This window comes from Onthophagus taurus, chromosome 2 (assembly GCF_036711975.1).
Source record: "Onthophagus taurus isolate NC chromosome 2, IU_Otau_3.0, whole genome shotgun sequence".
NCBI lineage: Eukaryota > Metazoa > Arthropoda > Insecta > Coleoptera > Scarabaeidae > Onthophagus > Onthophagus taurus.
This window is the reverse complement of record NC_091967.1, coordinates 28,920,604-28,940,182: the sequence shown is the minus strand read 5'-3', so window position 1 is coordinate 28,940,182 and position 19,579 is coordinate 28,920,604. Positions and strand designations below refer to the sequence as shown.

At 37.3% G+C, this 19,579-nt stretch overlaps 2 protein-coding genes across 2 annotated transcripts; both read left to right on the top strand.

Moving 5' to 3' along the window:
* Positions 1-9,536: 9,536 nt before the first annotated feature.
* On the top strand, positions 9,537-10,502 carry LOC139432697 (uncharacterized). The gene has a single exon (XM_071201461.1). The coding sequence runs from the start codon at positions 9,537-9,539 to the stop codon at positions 10,500-10,502; it is 966 nt and encodes a 321-aa protein (XP_071057562.1).
* Positions 10,503-11,929: 1,427 nt separating this feature from the next.
* LOC111415503 (uncharacterized) lies at positions 11,930-15,692 on the top strand. The gene is made up of 4 exons (XM_071201460.1): positions 11,930-13,051; positions 13,166-13,551; positions 13,633-13,752; positions 13,913-15,692. The coding sequence occupies exons 1-4, from the start codon at positions 11,930-11,932 to the stop codon at positions 15,690-15,692; spliced, it is 3,408 nt and encodes a 1,135-aa protein (XP_071057561.1).
* The last annotated feature ends 3,887 nt before the right edge of the window (positions 15,693-19,579 follow it).

Here is a 19,579-nt window from a genome sequence, read left to right as displayed (position 1 = left end):
TGCTAGGAAATACGTACTCCGCTAAGTCGGAAGCCAACAAATTAACTCCATCGAATACCACATCCTCTTTTCTTTGATTATCACTTCCTAGCGACACATTTGTTGCAGTTGTCTCATTACAATTACCCTCCATTTTGATGTTTCGGGCAGGTTTTTTATTTTCACCCTTTTCAAATGAATTTACAGCAGCTCTCTTAGTTGGACATTTGGGGTTCGGTCTGGTTGCCACTAAACATCAATATTATTGTTTACATTAGTACATTATCTACTTGTATTACATTTGAATTACTTACTCGTTACGTTAAAAATCCTCTGTACTAAATGCACCAAAAATCTACACGATATTTTTAATATGTACTAAATACACAAAAACCTTACTCTGAAGCACAACACTCTGCGGTACAACTTCGACCAACGTTTGTATTTATAGCAATACATAAGGTTGCTGGTGGGGGGAGTAATATTTCACATCATTACCGAATATATCTATTATACATGTTCTAACATGTCATTATATCGTGAGACGTCAGACAAAACGCATGACAAATTTATTAAGAAGCTCTTAAAAAATATCTCGCAGGTGGATCATGACTCATCTACTACTAACAAGTTAGTTGACCTCCTCCTCAAACCTGTCCTCCCAAAAAATTTGCCGATTCAAGAACCTCCTCGCATATTCTTAAATACCTGTACACCTTTACATAATAAAATAGAAAATATCTCGCAGGTAAGTTATGACTCACTTGTTTGTATACCTACATGTCTCAAAACCGTATACCTTTGTGTATAATAATAAATTAAGAGATATATCGAAAACATTAACAGTTCATTGAGAAGCGTCGAAGGATAAACATAGTAATTGTTTTCATCTAGGTAAACAGGTTACATATAAAGATAAATTTTTAATAACATAACCTAAATAAAGATACATTTTTAATAAAGATAAATTTTTAATAATTTCGTCAAAATAACATAACCTTCTCAAGTTAATTGACCTCCTCCTCTCTTCATCGAATCTCCTCCGACCATCAAAAGAATCGCCGATTCAAGAACCTCCTCTCCTCATCGAACCTCCTCTGACCCCCAAAAAATTTGCCGATTCAAGAACCTCCTCCTAGAACGCAGGTTCGAGGAGGAGGTTCTTGAATCAGCGAATCTATACTACTCTAACTTTATTTAGAATAAATGAACAAAAAAACATTATCGCGAAAACTTTTCAGATTGGCCAATTTGAACAGTAAGGGGATATCAAAAATAAACGATAAAAAAAGAATTATAACCCCAAATGCAATTACCCTTACAAAAATGTAAATAATAAAAAAATACTTTGAATTGTCAAGACAACAAAAAAAGTTAACAATTAATATATATCAGATTTTAGAAGTTGAGTAACTCTAACTTCTCTGATCAAAATTCAGATTTTATACAAAAAAATAATAAAGTTGATGTTCACATAAAACAAAAAAATACAACTTAGCCTTAATCTTCTACGGGCCCAAACAGCATGCCACGGTTCCAATTCCAATCCAATTCAGAATAATCTTCTCCAAACAGATAACAAAGGTACCAAAATATTGAGGTTATGGATGACCCAAATCTGCCATCAACAGATTTCAAATGTCTTTCAAACGACTTTCGATGACGCAGTTTCAAGATGACGTTCTAAAAATTCTTCCACTAAAATTCTTTACCAAGGGGAAGATGATCTCGTCGATTGGTGGGTTGACAATCGTTCAACACGATTAAGACATTCCACGGAGGACCAAAACTACCGCAAACGCCTCCAATAAAATAACCTTCGTTGAAACGATGATGGCGTCGCTGTTAACGTACGTGATCCAGTTTTATATCCGCAATTGCGACGTCGAAATTTATCGACTAATAATAGATACGGAAGTCCACAAATCCCATCAAATGGTCGAAGAACAATCCCAGTAACAACCAAACTCAATGATTGATTCTTCAAAAGGACTAAACCATTCTAAAACTTAACTGAACCACTAACGACAGTGAGACAAGATCTTCTCGAGACCACGACCTTTTTACGTCTCTCCCAAATCGCGACCGGAAATTTAACGTTCCGCATTCATCCGACCAATCAAAAAGAAGCACGCAACAACTCCACTAAAAAAGGCGCGAACTATTAGAATATGAATACGGAAAATAACGATTTAAAGAACGAAATCTAAGATATTCAATAACCTCAAACGGAACCGTTAAAATCCTTCTGAAAAATGTCTCTCTTCGTGATAAGTACATCGAGTTCATGAAAGATTATTTAAAATCAAATCATATGTCTTTAGTTCCTTCACCCTGTCCTAGGTCCAATAATTATTACATTCCGCACCATTGTATCCTTCGGAATGAAGATCCAAATTCTAAACTGCGAGTAGTTTTTGATGCGTCCGCATCATCCTCCAAAGGAAAGTCATTAAATGATATGTTGCTGATTGGACCTAAACTGCAACAAAATATTATACACATTTTAATTAATTTTGGACTATTTAAATACGCTTTCATTTGTGACATCAAGCAAATGTATCGCCAGATTCTGGTATCACCTCATGATCGAAGCTTTCAAAATATTTTATGGCGATTCTCTCTTGATGATCCCATACAAACCTATGAATTGAACACTGTAACATATGGAGTAGCATCTGCTCCATTCTTAGCTTTACGAACGCTAATTGAATTATCAAACATCTATTCCAATGGATTTCCAAATGCTTCTAAAGTTTTACAAACTAACGTATACGTAGATGACATTGTTACCGGAGCTCAGTCAGTAGAAGAAACACTTAATTTAAAACAAGAATTGATTAGTTTGTTGGGAAATGGTGGATTCCAATTGAGAAAGTGGGCTAGTAACTGTCCTGAAGTTCTCCGAGAAATGTCAAAGGCCGATTTACAATGTCCAATTTCACTGGATTATGAAGACACTAGATGTGTAAAGGTCCTAGGTCTCCAATGGGATCCAGAAACAGATAAGTTCCTTTACTCCTATACTCCTCGCGATAGTTCATGCACTAAAAGATCTATTTTATCTGCAATGGCTCGTATCTATGACCCTTTGGGTTTTCTAACCCCATGTACATTGAAAGCCAAACATATTATGCAACAACTCTGGCAATTGCAGATCTCCTGGGATGATACTCCTCCAGATCATATAAAGAAAACATGGGAAGAATTTAAAACCAAGCTTTCCCTATTGTCAAGGTTTAATCTTTCCCGTTTCATAATCGCGGATAATCTCGTCAGGTGTCAGTTACATCTGTTTTGTGATGCCTCTCAAATAGGCTACGGCACTGTTGCTTACATTCGAACTGAAAACGAGTCTAATCAATTTCTTACTTATTTTATCTGTGCTAAAGCTCGTGTAGCACCATTAAAAACTCTTACCATTCCACGCTTGGAACTCTGTGGAGCTGTTCTCCTAACCCAACTTTTTGAAAACATTCATGAAATTCTATCCCAAAGTATTCATTTTGAATCTGTAACGGCATGGTCAGATTCACAAGTCGTGCTTTCATGGCTTTCATCTGAACCTCAAACATGGAAAGTTTTTGTAGCTAACCGTGTCAATACCATTCAAGAAATCTTACCTAGACAACATTGGCGTTATGTTCCGTCCTCTGACAATCCCGCCGATTGCAGTTCTCGCGGTTTGAACCCTGCACAATTAATTGATTCTGAACTTTGGTGGCAGGGTCCGTCTTGGCTCTCTGATCACTCCGATAATTGGCCTTCCCAGTCATCATTCAATCCTAAACCACCAGAATGAACAGAGAAATATTTTAGTACACTCTACAGAAATTAAAACCACTATTTTTGACACTCTCTTGAGTAAATTCTCGTCTTTACTAAAAATCAAACGTATTATCGCTTATTGTAAAAGATTTATTCTTCAGTGTCAAAGAAAAAAGAGAAACTATTCACTTATCGGTCATATCCAGCATCAAAACTTTTCCGAATTATTTTCTGATATCAGAAATAATAAAGTTCTTCCAAAACCATTTCGTCATCTCGCTTTATTTATCGATCGAGACGGTTTGCTCAGGGTGGGTGGACGTTTGGAAAAGTCTGGATTACCTTTTGAGCAGAAACATCCCGTGTTGTTACCTCGCAATTCGCGATTAAGTGAACTAGTAGTGGAGGACATTCATCATCAGTTTCTACATCCGGGTTATCGAACATTGTTGAGTTTGGTGAATCAGCAGTTCTGGATCATCGCCTCTCGATCAGTAATTCAGCGCGTGATATCCAGATGCCTTCAATGTTTCAAGACACGACCACGTTCTTATGCACCTGTGATGGCGGATCTCCCTCGTTATAGAATTGAAGTAGTGAAGGCCTTTTCCAGTGCTGCCGTAGACTTCGCCGGGCCGGTGTTCACAACATTGAACAGAAGTAGAGGTTCAAAGCGGGTGAAATCATATATTTGTGTGTTTGTCTGTACCGCCACCAAAGCTATTCACCTCGAATTAGTTTCAGGTCTGTCAACAGATGCCTTTTTAGCCGCTCTAAGGAGATTTATTTCTCGCCGAGGCCGTTGTTCATTGTTGATTTCAGACCAAGGAACTAACTTTGTTGGAGCATCTAACAAACTACAAGAAATGGCGGAGGCGTCAGGCACTGAATTGGGTTTGAATTGGAAATTTAAAACCCCCGGAAGGGCCACATTTCAATGGATTAGCGAAAGCAGGAGTGAAATCGGCAAAGAGTCATTTAGTAAAGATCATCGGAGAACAAGTACTCACCTTTGAAGAACTTTATACGGTTCTCACTCAAATTGAGGCCGTTCTTAACTCACGACCTCTAACCCCCCTTTCCAGTGATCCTAACGACCTTCAAGCTCTTACGCCAGCTCATTTTTTGATGCTTGAATCTATAAACAATTCTATTGTAGATCCCGATCTGTCACACGTACCTCTCAATAGGTTGGACCGCTGGCAATTGATTCAACGCATGAATCAGGATTTCTGGAAGAGATGGCGACGTGATTACCTCCACACACTCCAACAGCGATCAAAATGGACGACCAAATCTTCGAATCCATCCGTTGGGGACCTGGTTCTCATAAAAAATGAAAATCTACCTCCGCTTCACTGGAACTTAGGACGGATCGAAGCGTTGCACCCAGGAGCAGACGGAATTGTTCGCGTCGTAACACTCAAAACCAATCATGGACACTTGAAGCGACCGACGGTTAAGATTTGTCCGTTACCAATTTAAAAACGATAAACTTCCCTACCTTTGTTTATACCTCTAAGTTTCTAAATTCAAAGTCATTGTTTTTATGTATTTTACTTTAGTTTATTTTACTTACCTCTTTAATTATTATTTAAAAATGTTCACGGTCACATTTGTTGGTGGGTGGAATGTTTGTCCTACATTTAACCTTTTTATCTTCACCCCAGGTCTGAGTTATGTGCGCATGTGCGTCGGCTCAACCTGGAGTTTTCAACTTTAAAACACCCAAAAAAAAATCACATTTTCGATCGCACGTGCCAATCGTTAAAAAATAACCACGCTCTGCAAGCACGTCCACCCACGCTTACCGTTAGATTAAATCAAAGGTAATTATAATTTCAATTTCATTTATTAAATTTAGTCATTTGCGATTTTTTTGTTTTATTATTTGTCTTCATTATAATTTTGTTTCATTTAAGAACCAACACATAATTTTTTTGTTTCCCGGTTATTTGCCGCGCGAACACTCATAGTTGCGATCAAATTCACCAAAATAATAACCACCAATAACTACTCTTATAACAATCACTTATATTATAATCAATCAGTTACAAATTCAAACAATATAATTTCAAAGCACAATGAATATAACCAAAAATATTAGCAAAAACCTACTTTTTTTCTTTCAGGCCCCACGTTGGGCGCCAAAAAATGTAGCGTACAAAAAAAATTAATAATCAAAAACTCAAAACAAAACGCCACGAAAAGCAAGGTGCCGGCAATCTCAGTAGAGAAGGGGTAGATTTCTTTTTTTTTTTATAGGGCGCCAGTGGATCTACGATAGTATTCCTTGTCTCAATGCCAATCACAACAGGACCCACTCTGAAGTGAAAGTGACGAAAATCAAAGAAAACAAAACGGATAATAATAATAATAATACTCTATTAAAAGAATTAAAAAAATAAAGTAACTTTTCGTGAAAGTAAAAAAAATAAATAAATCAATTATAATAATAATCATTCAAAAATTATAAGAAACAAAAAATTTAATTTAACCAAAGTTTACTCGAGTTAACTGTGATCTTACAAAATCAAAAAAGTAAGAAAATGAAATAAAAATAAACTAAACCAAATAATAATAAATAACCAATTATTTCAGGTGTGTCTAGTCCGCGCTAAACTATTTAAAATACTTTTAATTCGCACCCCCACCTACGCATTATCAAACTTCTTCGCGCATTACTTTAAAAGAGATCCAGTATCGCTAGTATCTCTTCCGCTTTTCGTTTGTGCGCATTCTTACATGCAATTATATTTTCTTCGTCCTTTTCGCTAACTATTTTGTTACTCATTCGTTTATTAACATTTTCCTTTTGTTGTTATATTTTGGTGAGTAATTAAACTCTTGTTATATTAATTTTCTTGGTTTTTTATTCTTTATTTTTTAATTACCGAATCGGCACCGGTTTTTATTGTTACCGCTGTGGCGGAAACATTGGTCCTTCGAGCCGGATCTCTCGGTTAATCTTAGTTTTTAGTGGTTTTCGTGCGAGGCTTTTTCGGCTAGCGTGTACTTGGGCTTTTCGTTGAATTAAGTAGACGTAAAGGTGATCCGGGTGCACGACGAAACCTCCGCGATTAAAAAAAAAAAAAATGTTGACGTGCCTTTCCGGGGTGTGTGGTCCAGGTTTTGCATTACCTTGGCCAACAAATTAAACAAGGCGATTTTAAGGCGAAATATTCAATCAAATCGCCTTTTAGAAACTTTGGGTGTCGGTCGTGCGATTACGGACAGTCCTGAAATGGAAGCTGTTTTTTTATCGTATGCGCATCTTAAAGATTTGCATTTTGATGAAGATCAGTATTCTCGATCCGCGCCTGTTGATTTGCTTTTGGGTGCTGAACTGGTGCCTTATGTATTGGATGGTCAGCGAGTGACTGGCAGGCCTGGTGAACCTGTTGCTGTGGGATCGGTGTTTGGCTGGTTGTTGATGGGGACTGATACAGGGTCTTCTGCTTCTTCCGAAGTCACCGCTTGTTGCGCTGTAGTTGATTCATCATTGGAGACATGTTTGCAACGTTTCTGGGAAATCGAACAGGTTGAGACACAACTTTCTTTATCTCCGGAAGAGGCGGTATGTGAATCACATTTTATTAACAATTGTCAACGTGCACAAGGCGGACAACAAGGCGGATTCTTACCATCAAGCGCTTAGAAGATATTTACTCCTTGAAAAGCGCCTTTCTCGAAATTCCGAATTAAAGTCCGCTTATTCTGAATTCATGTTCGATTATCTCAAATCTGAGCATATGACATTGATAACATCTCCTTTCTCCGATACAACCACCAATTACTATATGCCGCATCATTGTGTTTTGCGTCCTGATGGTCCGTCGACGAAGCTTCGAGTTGTTTTCGACGCGTCTGCCAAAACGTCTACGGGTGTTTCTTTGAACGACATTATGTCAATTGGTCCGAAGCTTCAACAGGATATTGTCCAAATCTTGCTCCGATTTCGATGCCATGCAATTGCATTCATTTGCGATATAAAGCAAATGTATCGCCAAATCTTGATTCGACCTTCCGATAGAGATTATCAGAGAATTTTATGGAGATTTGATGAGAAGGAATCTGTTCAACACTATCGCCTGAACACTGTTACATACGGTGTTTCATCGGTCCCGTTTCTGGCGTTGAGAACTTTGAAGGAGCTAGCCAAGCTAGAGTCTGATGGCTTGTCTCATGCATCTGCAGTTTTACTTCGTGATGTATACGTTGACGACATTGTTACGGGCGTGGACAATTTGAATTCTGCGTTATGTCTTCAGAGAGATTTAATAGATTTATTGGCTCGGGGTGGTTTTGAGTTGCGCAAGTGGGCCAGTAATAGTCGAGATATATTGGCAACTGTTTCCGAGTTTACTGTTCAAACCTTTTGTCAAAGTGCTTGGATTACAGTGGGATCCTACTACGGATGAATTCTGTTATTCTTATGCTAATCATAATATATATTGTACAAAAAGAGCAATTTTGTCCGAAATTGCCAGAATCTATGATCCGCTGGGTTTATTGACTCCTTGCTTACTAAAGGCCAAGTCACTCATGCAGCGTTTATGGGCTGATCGCGTTGATTGGGATGAAGTGCCGTCTGTTGATATAAAGGGAGTCTGGGAGAAATTCAAGTCTGAGTTGCCTCTAATATCGAAATTACGCATACCTCGCATAATCTCATCTGAATCTTCGAGAGACATCCAGCTGCACCTCTTTTGTGATGCATCTCAGGTTGGATATTGTGCTGTTGCATATATTCGCATTGAGGATATGTCTGGGTCAACTACAACACGTTTTGTATGCGGCAAATCTAAAGTAGCTCCCCTAAATCAATTTCCATTCCTCGCCTAGAATTGTGTGCGGCTGTGCTGCTCGCTGATTTGGCTGCTGTAGTGATTTCTTGTCTTACACCTATCATACAGTTTTCGTCTGTTTACGCGTGGTCTGATTGACGGGTTGTGTTATTTTGGCTTAGCTCCCCATCTTGCCGCTGGAAGATTTTTGTGGCAAACAGGGTCTCTCATATTCAGGACGTGCTTCATTCAAAACATTGGCGACATGTACCATCTTCTGATAACCCTGCCGACTGTGGTTCTCGAGGACTATTTCCTTCTGAATTGATTACTATGAATTCTTGGTGGTCTGAACCCTGTTGGCTTTCGGATCCCTCCAGTAATTGGCCATCGATTAAGTCTATTGATGAGACACCGGGTGTTCTTGTTGAAGCTAAACCGAGTGTTGTTGCTGCGGTCGGGGTGGTAGTTGATTTTTTGAATGATCTGCTTCAGAGGTTTTCATCTTTGGAAAAAATAAAGAGAATTATTGGCTACATATTACGCTTTATTTCCGCATGTCAGCTGCGCAACCGACATTATTCACTGCAATTATCTACCTTTGAATTGCAAAATGCATTGTATAAATTAATTGGCCAAGTTCAAAAATCAGAGTTTGACACGCTCTTTCAGCGCATTCGGGAAAACAAGGTTCTGCCACATCCCTTCCGAAAATTAGCCTTATTTATAGACCGTGAAGGATTGCTCAGGGTGGGTGGTCGATTGAGGTATTCCGATTTGGATTTTGATGCTAAACATCCTTTACTGCTTCCTAGTAAATGTCGTTTGACTGAATTAATTATTGAGGATGCCCATCGTCGATATTTGCACCCAGGTTATCGTACTCTACATGCTCTTTTATCGCAGCAATTCTGGATATTATCTCCTCGTTCTGCCATCTATCCTGTCTTATCAAAATGCATACGTTGTTTCAGAGCAAAACCTAAATCATATAGTCCTATAATGGCAGACTTACCAAAGTATCGCGTGTCACAATTGAAACCATTTTCTGTGGCGGGTGTTGCTTTTGCGGGCCCATTCTCAGTCTCCTTAAATAAATACAGAGGTGCTAAGACAACAAAAGCATATATAGCGATTTTCGTCTGCTCTGCTACAAAGGCCTTGCACTTGGAGTTGGTGTCAGATCTGTCAACCGAAGCGTTTATCGCAGCTCTACGCCGATTTACTTCACGTCGTGGCCGGATTGAAATGATATTCAGTGATCAGGGTACAAATTTCGTTGGGGCTAACAATCGTTTGAAAGACTTGGCACAATTAGCAAATATGGAGCTTGGCTTAAATTGGTCTTTTAATCCACCTTCGTCACCTCATTTTAACGGTTTAACGGAGGCTGGTGTTAAATCCGTGAAGACCCATCTGGCAAGAGTCATTGGAGACCAGATAATGACATACGAAGAATTGTATACGGTGCTGACACAGATAGAAGCCGTGTTAAACTCCAGGCCACTACAAGCAATGAGTTCTGACCGCAATGATTTTCAAAGCTTGACACCGGGGCATTTTTTGGTCCTAGAACCATTAAATTCAGTTGTACCTGATCCTGCTCTTAGTGGAATTAATATCGGGCGTCTGACACGATGGCAACTTCTGCAGAGCATGGTGCAGAGTTTTTGGAAGAGATGGAGTGGAGGATATCTGCACACACTTCAACGAAGGTATAAATGGAATAAGAACTTGCCTGCGATCACACCTGGAACTTTGGTTGTTATCCACCATGACTCCAAGCCACCACTTCAATGGGAGTTAGGCCGCGTCGTTGATGTGCATCCAGGAACGGACGGTGTGATACGTGTGGCAACAGTGCGGACGGTCCATAGTGAGTATAAACGGCCGGTCGTAAAGTTATGTCCATTACCGTTGGACGAAAATCTTTGTGAAAATGTACCAGCGATTACCTGTAAAAAATAATTTTTTCTTTCTTTTTCATTTATTATTAATTTACTTACCGCATTTTCATATTTATTATATTTACCGCATTTATCGCATTCTTTATCGCACTTCGAGATGCCCACGACTTTTATTTTGTAAGAAAAAAACCGCATATACTTTTTTTTGGTGGGTGGAATGTTTAGTCCGCGCTAAACTATTTAAAATACTTTTAATTCGCAATGTAATTCGCTGTAATTCGCACCCCCACCTACGCATTACTTTAAAAGAGATCCAGTATCGCTAGTATCTCTTCCGCTTTTCGTTTGTGCGCATTCTTACATGCAATTATATTTTCTTCGACCTTTTCGCTAACTATTTTGTTACTCATTCGTTTATTAACATTTTCCTTTTGTTGTTATATTTTGGTGAGTAATTAAACTCTTGTTATATTAATTTTCTTGGTTTTTTATTCTTTATTTTTTAATTACCGAATCGGCACCGGTTTTTATTGTTACCGCTGTGGCGGAAACAAGGTGAGTATAAAAATATCAAACATAATTCTAGGTAAGTAACAATAAACTGTTCTATTTTTTTTTTATATATTTTTTTCTTTTTCTTTTTTATTATCTCAAACCTTATTATATTAAATTATATATTTAATTCAATATTTCTCTCAAAAGATATATAACGTTCATATATATTTGAAAAACACGCTTTTTTTTGTTTGTTAACAGGTTACGAAGAAGACGACTCGACGAGTGTTCCGGGAACGAGAAAATTAAGTAATCTGACCTTGGAAATTCTACACACGCTGAAAATTTTACTTTTCCGATAATTCTTTATCCGGAAAAATCGCCTTTTGGATTGATGGACCGAAATCGACAGGTCGTAGACGGAAAAATTTAGACCAAAAATAAATATCCAATACAAGAAGCGTCTCACTTCACGCACGAAAATTTATTAGAAGCACGCGTAAAAACGCAAAACGTGGTTTGAAAAATCCTCCCAAAGGAGTACCGACGAAAATTTGCAAAAACTAACAAGAATTAATCGTCGAAAAAAATTCACAATGAGATCCACAATCCCAAAATAACTTTGGAGGGCACTACTAAACCCTTAATTTGATCTCAATGTAAAAAAACGCACGCGGATGTTAATAAAATTTAAACTTTCGTCGCTAGCTCAACGCTTCAACCACTTCTCCAAAATCTCTACGTTTTCAAGAACGGCCCGCCGCCAAAAAACCACGATCCGAAAATTTAAGAAAATTTAACCCCTCATCTATATGTAACCCTTCAAACATATTTAAAATAAATAACTTTTTTCCAAAAAAAATTTCGCGTTTTCAAATTATTTCAAATAAAACCGTTACAACTTTGAGTATTGACTTAACCGCACATCAACGATCGCTTCATGGATTGTCAATCATATCTAAACGTCGAGCGCCACCACCATCCACTATTGAGATGCAAGTTCCTACATCATCATCATCACCACAATCACCACCATTCACTAAACGTCGTCGAGGCTTAACACTACCACCACATTCGATTACCAAGAACATAGGTAAGGCATGCGAGGTTTGCGGTGAGTTTTTACCGTCACTCACGTTACTTGAAACTCATCTGCAAACGCGGCATGCTGAATTAATCGATAAGAATGTCGAAAAAATGATGTCTTGCTATAAAAATAGGGTAGTTTGCTATAAAATTAGTGGAGCACAATCTGATGATGATATACAGTCATATCTATTGAAATGTTGTGGAACAGTTAATAGACTGATTGGACAACATCTCAATGAGATTGGTTCGATAAAAGCTCAGATTGAGTTATTAGCTAATTTTATTAAGTCTGGATTTGATGATGATGGTAATGAGGAAGTCATAACGCCAGAGAAAAATTTTAATACCAAATTTAAAGTTATCACTTCATCTACTATGTTGAATGAGGTTTATGATGAGATGACTCGTGATATTTTAACTCAAAGCGAGGAGTTTCAGGAGCGTGGATCTGGATGGGCTTTCCACTCAATATCCTATCTCATGTTAAACCTCAATAAGTTTGAACCTATACCCGGGTCATCATACATTCGTTTACCTCATGAAATCGCTAATAAAAAGGCATGTATTAATATTAAGAACTATGAAGATGATGCATGTCTAGCGTGGTGTTTGACGGCGGCTCTTCATTCCGTGAAACTTCATCGAGATCGGACTTCGAGCTACCGTCATTATAGCCAAGTACTTAATTTACAAGGGGTTACATTTCCCATTAGTGTAAGAGATATCGTTAAAGTGGAAAAATTAAATAATTTAAGTATTAATATTTATGAATTAGTTAAGGAATCAAAAAGTTATTCGGTGGAAGGACCAATTTATTTTACTAAACAAAGACGTGATATTCATATAAATTTACTTTATATATATGAAGCTGGAAAAGGTCATTTCGTTTTAATTAAAAATCTATCGAGGCTAATATCAAGTCAGGCTACACACCATGAACATTCTATGCACCTTTGTGATGGATGTTTAACACGGTTTTCATCAGCTGAACATTTAACTGCACATCAGATTAACGATTGTAATTATGTAAATTTGTGGAGGGTATTGTACCCTCCACAAATTTAAAATCAAAACCAAATTATTTCGGCTTAACATAGAACTTAGAACATTTTAGAGTTTAATAACTATAAATTCACTCAGATGGTCCCCTTTGTCATATACGCCGACTTTGAATCGATTTTAAAACCGATCGATCATTGTGAGCCACATTCTTCCAAGTCTTTCACGGAAAAAATTGAGATGCATCAACCGTATAGTTTCGCGTACTATATTGTTTCCACCATTGATTCCAAGTTCAATAAGTTTGAATCGTATACAGGTCCTGATGCACCTCAAGTTTTTATCTCTAAATTAATTGCCGATGTCAAATTTATTTATAATAAATACTTTAAAACCGTAAAACCAATGCTACCTTTAACGAGCGATGAGCAACGGAATTTCGATTCAGCTAAAAATTGTTTTATTTGCCAAAATCCTATCACTTCAGATCAGGTTAAGGTTCACGATTATTGTCACATAAGCGGCAGGTACCGTGGGCCCGCTCATAGAAATTGTAATTTAAATTTTCAACTTCAAAATTTTATTCCAATATTTTTTCATAATTTTAGTGGTTACGATTGCCATTTATTTATTAAAGAAAGTGACCGAAGTGACCACTTCGAACCAGTTTCTGAAGAAGGTTGCAACATGGCATCCGAAACGTCAAACCTTTTATTAAAAGACGCACGGCAAAACCCGAAAGTTTCTAGTGTTAGTTCTAGTTTTAGTTCTAATCTTAGTTTAAAAATACATCAGTTTCAGTAAACGGATACTAGTCGATAAAGGGGAAGTGGAGGGGGGCCGCATTGAAAATACTTTTTTTAAACTAAGATTTGTAGATTCATTTAGGTTTATGGCCTCATCATTAGATTCCTTAGCTGGTAACCTTGACGAATTTGATTTAATAAATATACGTAAATTCTTTCCACACAATGATCAGTTTAGATTACTGAGCAAGAAAGGAATATTCCCCTACGGTTATATGGATTCACTCGATAAATTAAACGTAACTTCATTGCCACCAAAAAACGCTTTTTTCAACAAACTATCATTTGAAGATATAACCGATGAGCAGTATTCCCATGCTCAAACTGTGTGGGAAAAATTTAATTGCCAAAATTTAAAAGATTATTCGGATTTGTATCTAAAAACTGATGTTCTTTTACTTGCTGATGTATTTGAAAAATTCAGACAAGTTTGCTTCAAAACCTACGATTTAGATCCCGCTCATTATTATACTGCCCCAGGACTTTCTTGGGATGCAATGTTGAAATTCACCAAAATTAAATTAGAATTATTGACGGATATAGATCAAGTCCATTTTATAAAGAAAGGTATCCGCGGAGGCATTTCCCAATGCTCCCTATGGTCCGCTAAAGCCAATAATAAATATATGGATGATTATAACCCCAATTTACCATCAAACTTCTTAATGTATTGGGACGCTAATAATTTGTATGGGTGGGCGATGTCCCAATTTATGCCCGTTTCCAATTTTAAATGGTTACCTGAAAATGACATACAAAATTTGGATTTTAATAATATACCTGATAATTCTGATTTTGGATATATTTTAGACGTAGATATTGAATACCCTGAAGCTTTCCACGATTTACACAACGATCTCCCGTTTTTAACTGAGAATTTAATTGCCCCCAATAATCGATGTGAAAGTGAAAGGAGATTAATTCCGAATTTATTTAATAAGAAAAATTATGTGATCCATTATAGAAACTTAAAACAAGCCATTGCTCACGGTCTTAAAGTTCGCAAAATTAATAGAGTTTTATCGTTCAGACAGTCTGCGTGGTTGAAATCTTACATGGATAAAAATACGGAATTACGTCAATCCGCAAAGAATGCGTTTGAAAAAGATTTTTTTAAGTTGATGAATAATTCCGTATTCGGCAAGACAATGGAAAACGTCGATAAGCGAGTCGATGTAAGATTAGTGACCAGTTGGGATGATGTGCATACTGGTAAAGTGGTAGGTAGACCCCGTTTAGGAGCTCGGAGTTTAATAGCAAAATTAAATTTTAAAACTATTAAAGTATTCACGGAAACGTTTTCAGCAATTCAAATGGATCGTCTTCATGTCGTTTACGATAAACCTCTATACGTTGGTTTTACGGTTTTACAACTTTCAAAATTATTAATGTATGATTTTTATTATGATTTCTTAAAACCTAAATATAGAGATGTGAAATTAAATATAAATAAATTTGACACATCTAACTACAGTCCCGATAATCGGTTTGACATCCCCTTGCACAATAAAGCAGTTTTAGGCAAAATGAAAGATGAGAATTGTGGAAACATAATGGTCGAATTTGTTAGTTTGAGGTCGAAGGTATACGCCAATAGGGTTGCTGATGGGCGGATTACCAAAAAATCCAAAGGCGTTAAGAAGACCGTTGTTAAACATCACATCTCTTTTCAAAATTATTTAGATTGTTTAAATTCCAAATCGGTTTTATTTAAAAAACAAACATTATTTAGAAGTTTTAATCACAACATATTTACCGTATTACAAAATAAATTGGTTCTTTCACCAAATGACTCCAAGCGATATATTTGTGATAATGGGATTAATACATTAGCTTGGGGTCATTATAGTATAACGTGTTAAGTGATGTTAATATAATTTTAAGTATATAATTATTACGTTTGATAGTTTTATTGTACAATTTTAATTACTCTATATAATGTAACTATTTTATATAACTTTTTAAAGAAATAAAAAAACCTTTTCTTTAGTTTACCTACATTTTATTCTTTTTTAAATCGCAAAGTTAATTTATATGTGTATTTATATGTTAATAAAATATAATAGTTTTTTGGAACTATTCATTGCACACGCGTACTTAGAAAAAAATTAATAAAAATTATTATCTCGAATTTGATTTGAATACGTCTCTGGTAACCTACGTGACTTTGAGAACGCATCCTCAGCACATTTCTGATGACTTTGTATTTACCGTGAAACCCCGCCGCGCTGCGCCTCACATTCAAGGTTTTTCTCGATGGTATAAATTGGTTAAAATTTTCATACGAAACTCAGTTCTTCTACTACTACTACTCGCATCGCTCGCTCACGTTATAAAAGCTATTAGTATGTCACGGTTAAGCCAATTAGGACAGTATCAATTTTCCCCGAAGAAGAACATATCCGAATTAGAGGTGGATAAATTGTATACGATTAAGTCTGCGAAGCGGATTACATCATGCGCATGGCCATCAGTTGTCGTTGATTTGGAGGATGGATTCACCGTATTTTTACCGAAACGTATCGCGGAGGTGATTACAGATGGCGAAATTACTGAACTAGGAGGAGGAGGTATGAGCTTAATATTCAAAGGATCAAAAGACGTTGGAAAAGGGAATCCAGCGCATCTCATCGGCTTCGTAAAAACGTTAGAAAGTAAATAAATGTAAACGTTCTTATCGACTTTGTAAAATGTTAATAATAAAATGAGTGTTTTTTTTTGCCTGATGAGCGATAGATGGCGCCCGATGGACGTCATCTATCGCTCATCAGGTAACGCCCCCCCACCTAACTGTCCACCGCTAGGTGACGACACACGAACTGCCGCCGCCAGGTAGCGTTTCCCCACGCTAGGTGGCGCAATAAAAAAGTTACCGTTAAGCTGCGCGCCATCAATCGCTCATCCACACCCCCCTTTCACCACCAGATGGCGTCACATAAAAAAGTTACCGTTGCCACCGTCGACCGATCCTTAAGGATGCCTAGGTGGCGCCACCGTCGACCGATCCTTCGATCCTTAAGGATGATCCTTAAGGATGTAAATTTCAAATTTCCCGCGGATCCTTCGATCCTTAAGGATCGTTTCCGGAGGCGCCACCGTCGACCGATCCTTAAGGATGGCTAGGTGGCGCCACCGTCGACCGATCCTTCGATCCTTAAGGATGATCCTTAAGCAAATTTCAAATTTCCCGCGCTATGACGTCACTTCCTGCGCGCATGCGCAGGACCATCGGGATTCAGGATTCACTTCCGGTCCAGAACCGGCATTAATACTCTACTGACGATGAAGAATTGTTAGAAATGGCAAAAGAAATGTCAATAGCTATCATAGGGGAAGACAAATCACCAATACCTTCCACAAGCAAAGAAACTCGCTTGGGTTTATTAATTGGAACGAAACGGATAGGCAAGAACTTCGAGCCACCAATTAATTCTGACGATAGTGAGAGTGAAATTTCGAGTACTATTCACTCAACCGACACCGTAGAGCCAAGAAAAACTATTAAGACTCAGGATACTATTCTAGACAATAAAAGGAATCAATTTATTCTGATGCAAGGACTGAACACTGAATTGGAAGTACATCTCAAGAGAGAAGATGAAAGAACTATTTATACTATAAAGATACCCAGAATTGCCCGTCAGGAGGCAATAAATCAATTATTTGTAGAATACATGACTGCTGATAGTACATCACACATTTACGTAGCAGAAGAGGAACTTTACCAAGAACTCTGCGTAAGATATTCCCAGTGAATGAATGACAAGGGGCTACGAATAGTTCGCTGTTTAAGAAGAGCTAGAGTTATAAAAGAAGTGGATAAACAGTTGCAACTAATCGCCGATTATCACAACGGGGTAACTAATCATCGAGGAGTGGAGGAAACGCTAAAATACTTGCAGAAAGATTATTGGTAGAAAAAGAGCCATCTCACGATACGTCAAGGATTGTGACATATGGAGCAGAGTAGTATAGATTCGCCGATTCAAGAACCTCCTCCTCGAACCTGCGTTCTAGGAGGAGGTTCTTGAATCGGCAAATTTTTTGGGGGTCAGAGGAGGTTCGATGAGGAGAGGAGGTTCTTGAATCGGCGATTCTTTTGAGGGTCGGAGGAGATTCGATGAAGAGAGGAGGAGGTCAATTAACTTGAGAAGGTCATGTTATTTTGACGAAATTATTAAAAATTTATCTTTATTAAAAATGTATCTTTATTTAGGTTATGTTATTAAAAATTTATCTTTATATGTAACCTGTTTACCTAGATGAAAACAATTACTATGTTTATCCTTCGACGCTTCTCAATGAACTGTTAATGTTTTCGATATATCTCTTAATTTATTATTATACACAAAGGTATACGGTTTTGAGATATGTAGGTATACAAATAAGTGAGTCATAACTTACCTGCGAGATATTTTTTATTTTATTATGTAAAGGTGTACGGGTATTTAAGAATATGCGAGGAGGTTCTTGAATCGGCAAATTTTTTGGGAGGACAGGTTTGAGGAGGAGGTCAACTAACTTGTTAGTAGATGAGTCATGATCCACCTGCGAGATATTTTTTAAGAGCTTCTTAATAAATTTGTCATGCGTTTTGTCTGACGTCTCACGATATAATGACGTGTTAGAACATGTATAATAGATATATTCGGTAATGATGTGAAATATTACTCCCCCCACCAGCAACCTTATGTATTGCTATAAATACAAACGTTGGTCGAAGTTGTACCGCAGAGTGTTGTGCTTCAGAGTAAGGTTTTTGTGTATTTAGTACATATTAAAAATATCGTGTAGATTTTTGGTGCATTTAGTACAGAGGATTTTTAACGTAACGAGTAAGTAATTCAAATGTAATACAAGTAGATAATGTACTAATGTAAACAATAATATTGATGTTTAGTGGCAACCAGACCGAACCCCAAATGTCCAACTAAGAGAGCTGCTGTAAATTCATTTGAAAAGGGTGAAAATAAAAAACCTGCCCGAAACATCAAAATGGAGGGTAATTGTAATGAGACAACTGCAACAAATGTGTCGGTAGGAAGTGATAATCAAAGAAAAAAGGATGTGGTATTCGATGGAATTAATTTGTTGGCTTCCGACTTAGCGGAGTACGTATTTCCTAGCAATCAACAACATTATGTAGAAAATTGTGGAAAGTTACCTTTCACAAGTAACGTAGTATTAAATGAGGCAGTGAAAAATAATCTCCAAAAAGGTAATCAAGCGCCATTATTCTCCGAGAGTACATATTATTTAAATAAAAGTCGAACGAAATGGATATCGGTTGGCATGTCTGCCAATCTACATTTTGATCTGGTTATAAGATTAATGGGAAAAGGACAATGCATAACTTTTACCGAAGACGAATGGAAAAATGTGATTAATAGCAGACAATTGATTATGAATAGTTTTGTTGGTGATTTATCGGCACCACCACATTTCGTTGTAAGCGGCGTGACCTGCAGCAGCCAATGGATAGAAAATGTACGAAAAGTGTTGAAAATGGAAAGGGGGTCAGAAATATTTTACCTGGCTTACGACTCGTTACACGAATTGTGGAAACTTAGCGATTTAGTTTCGAGTAGGGTAGAAGTATTAAAGTGTATGGAATATAAAAATTATTACGATAGCGTGATCGATGTGGTATCAACAATGCAAGGTGATATAAAATCGAATATATTGGTTGCTTCAAACGGTGCACCAAGTGAACATTTGTGCGTAACTAAAGAACTGCTCGTATACGGTA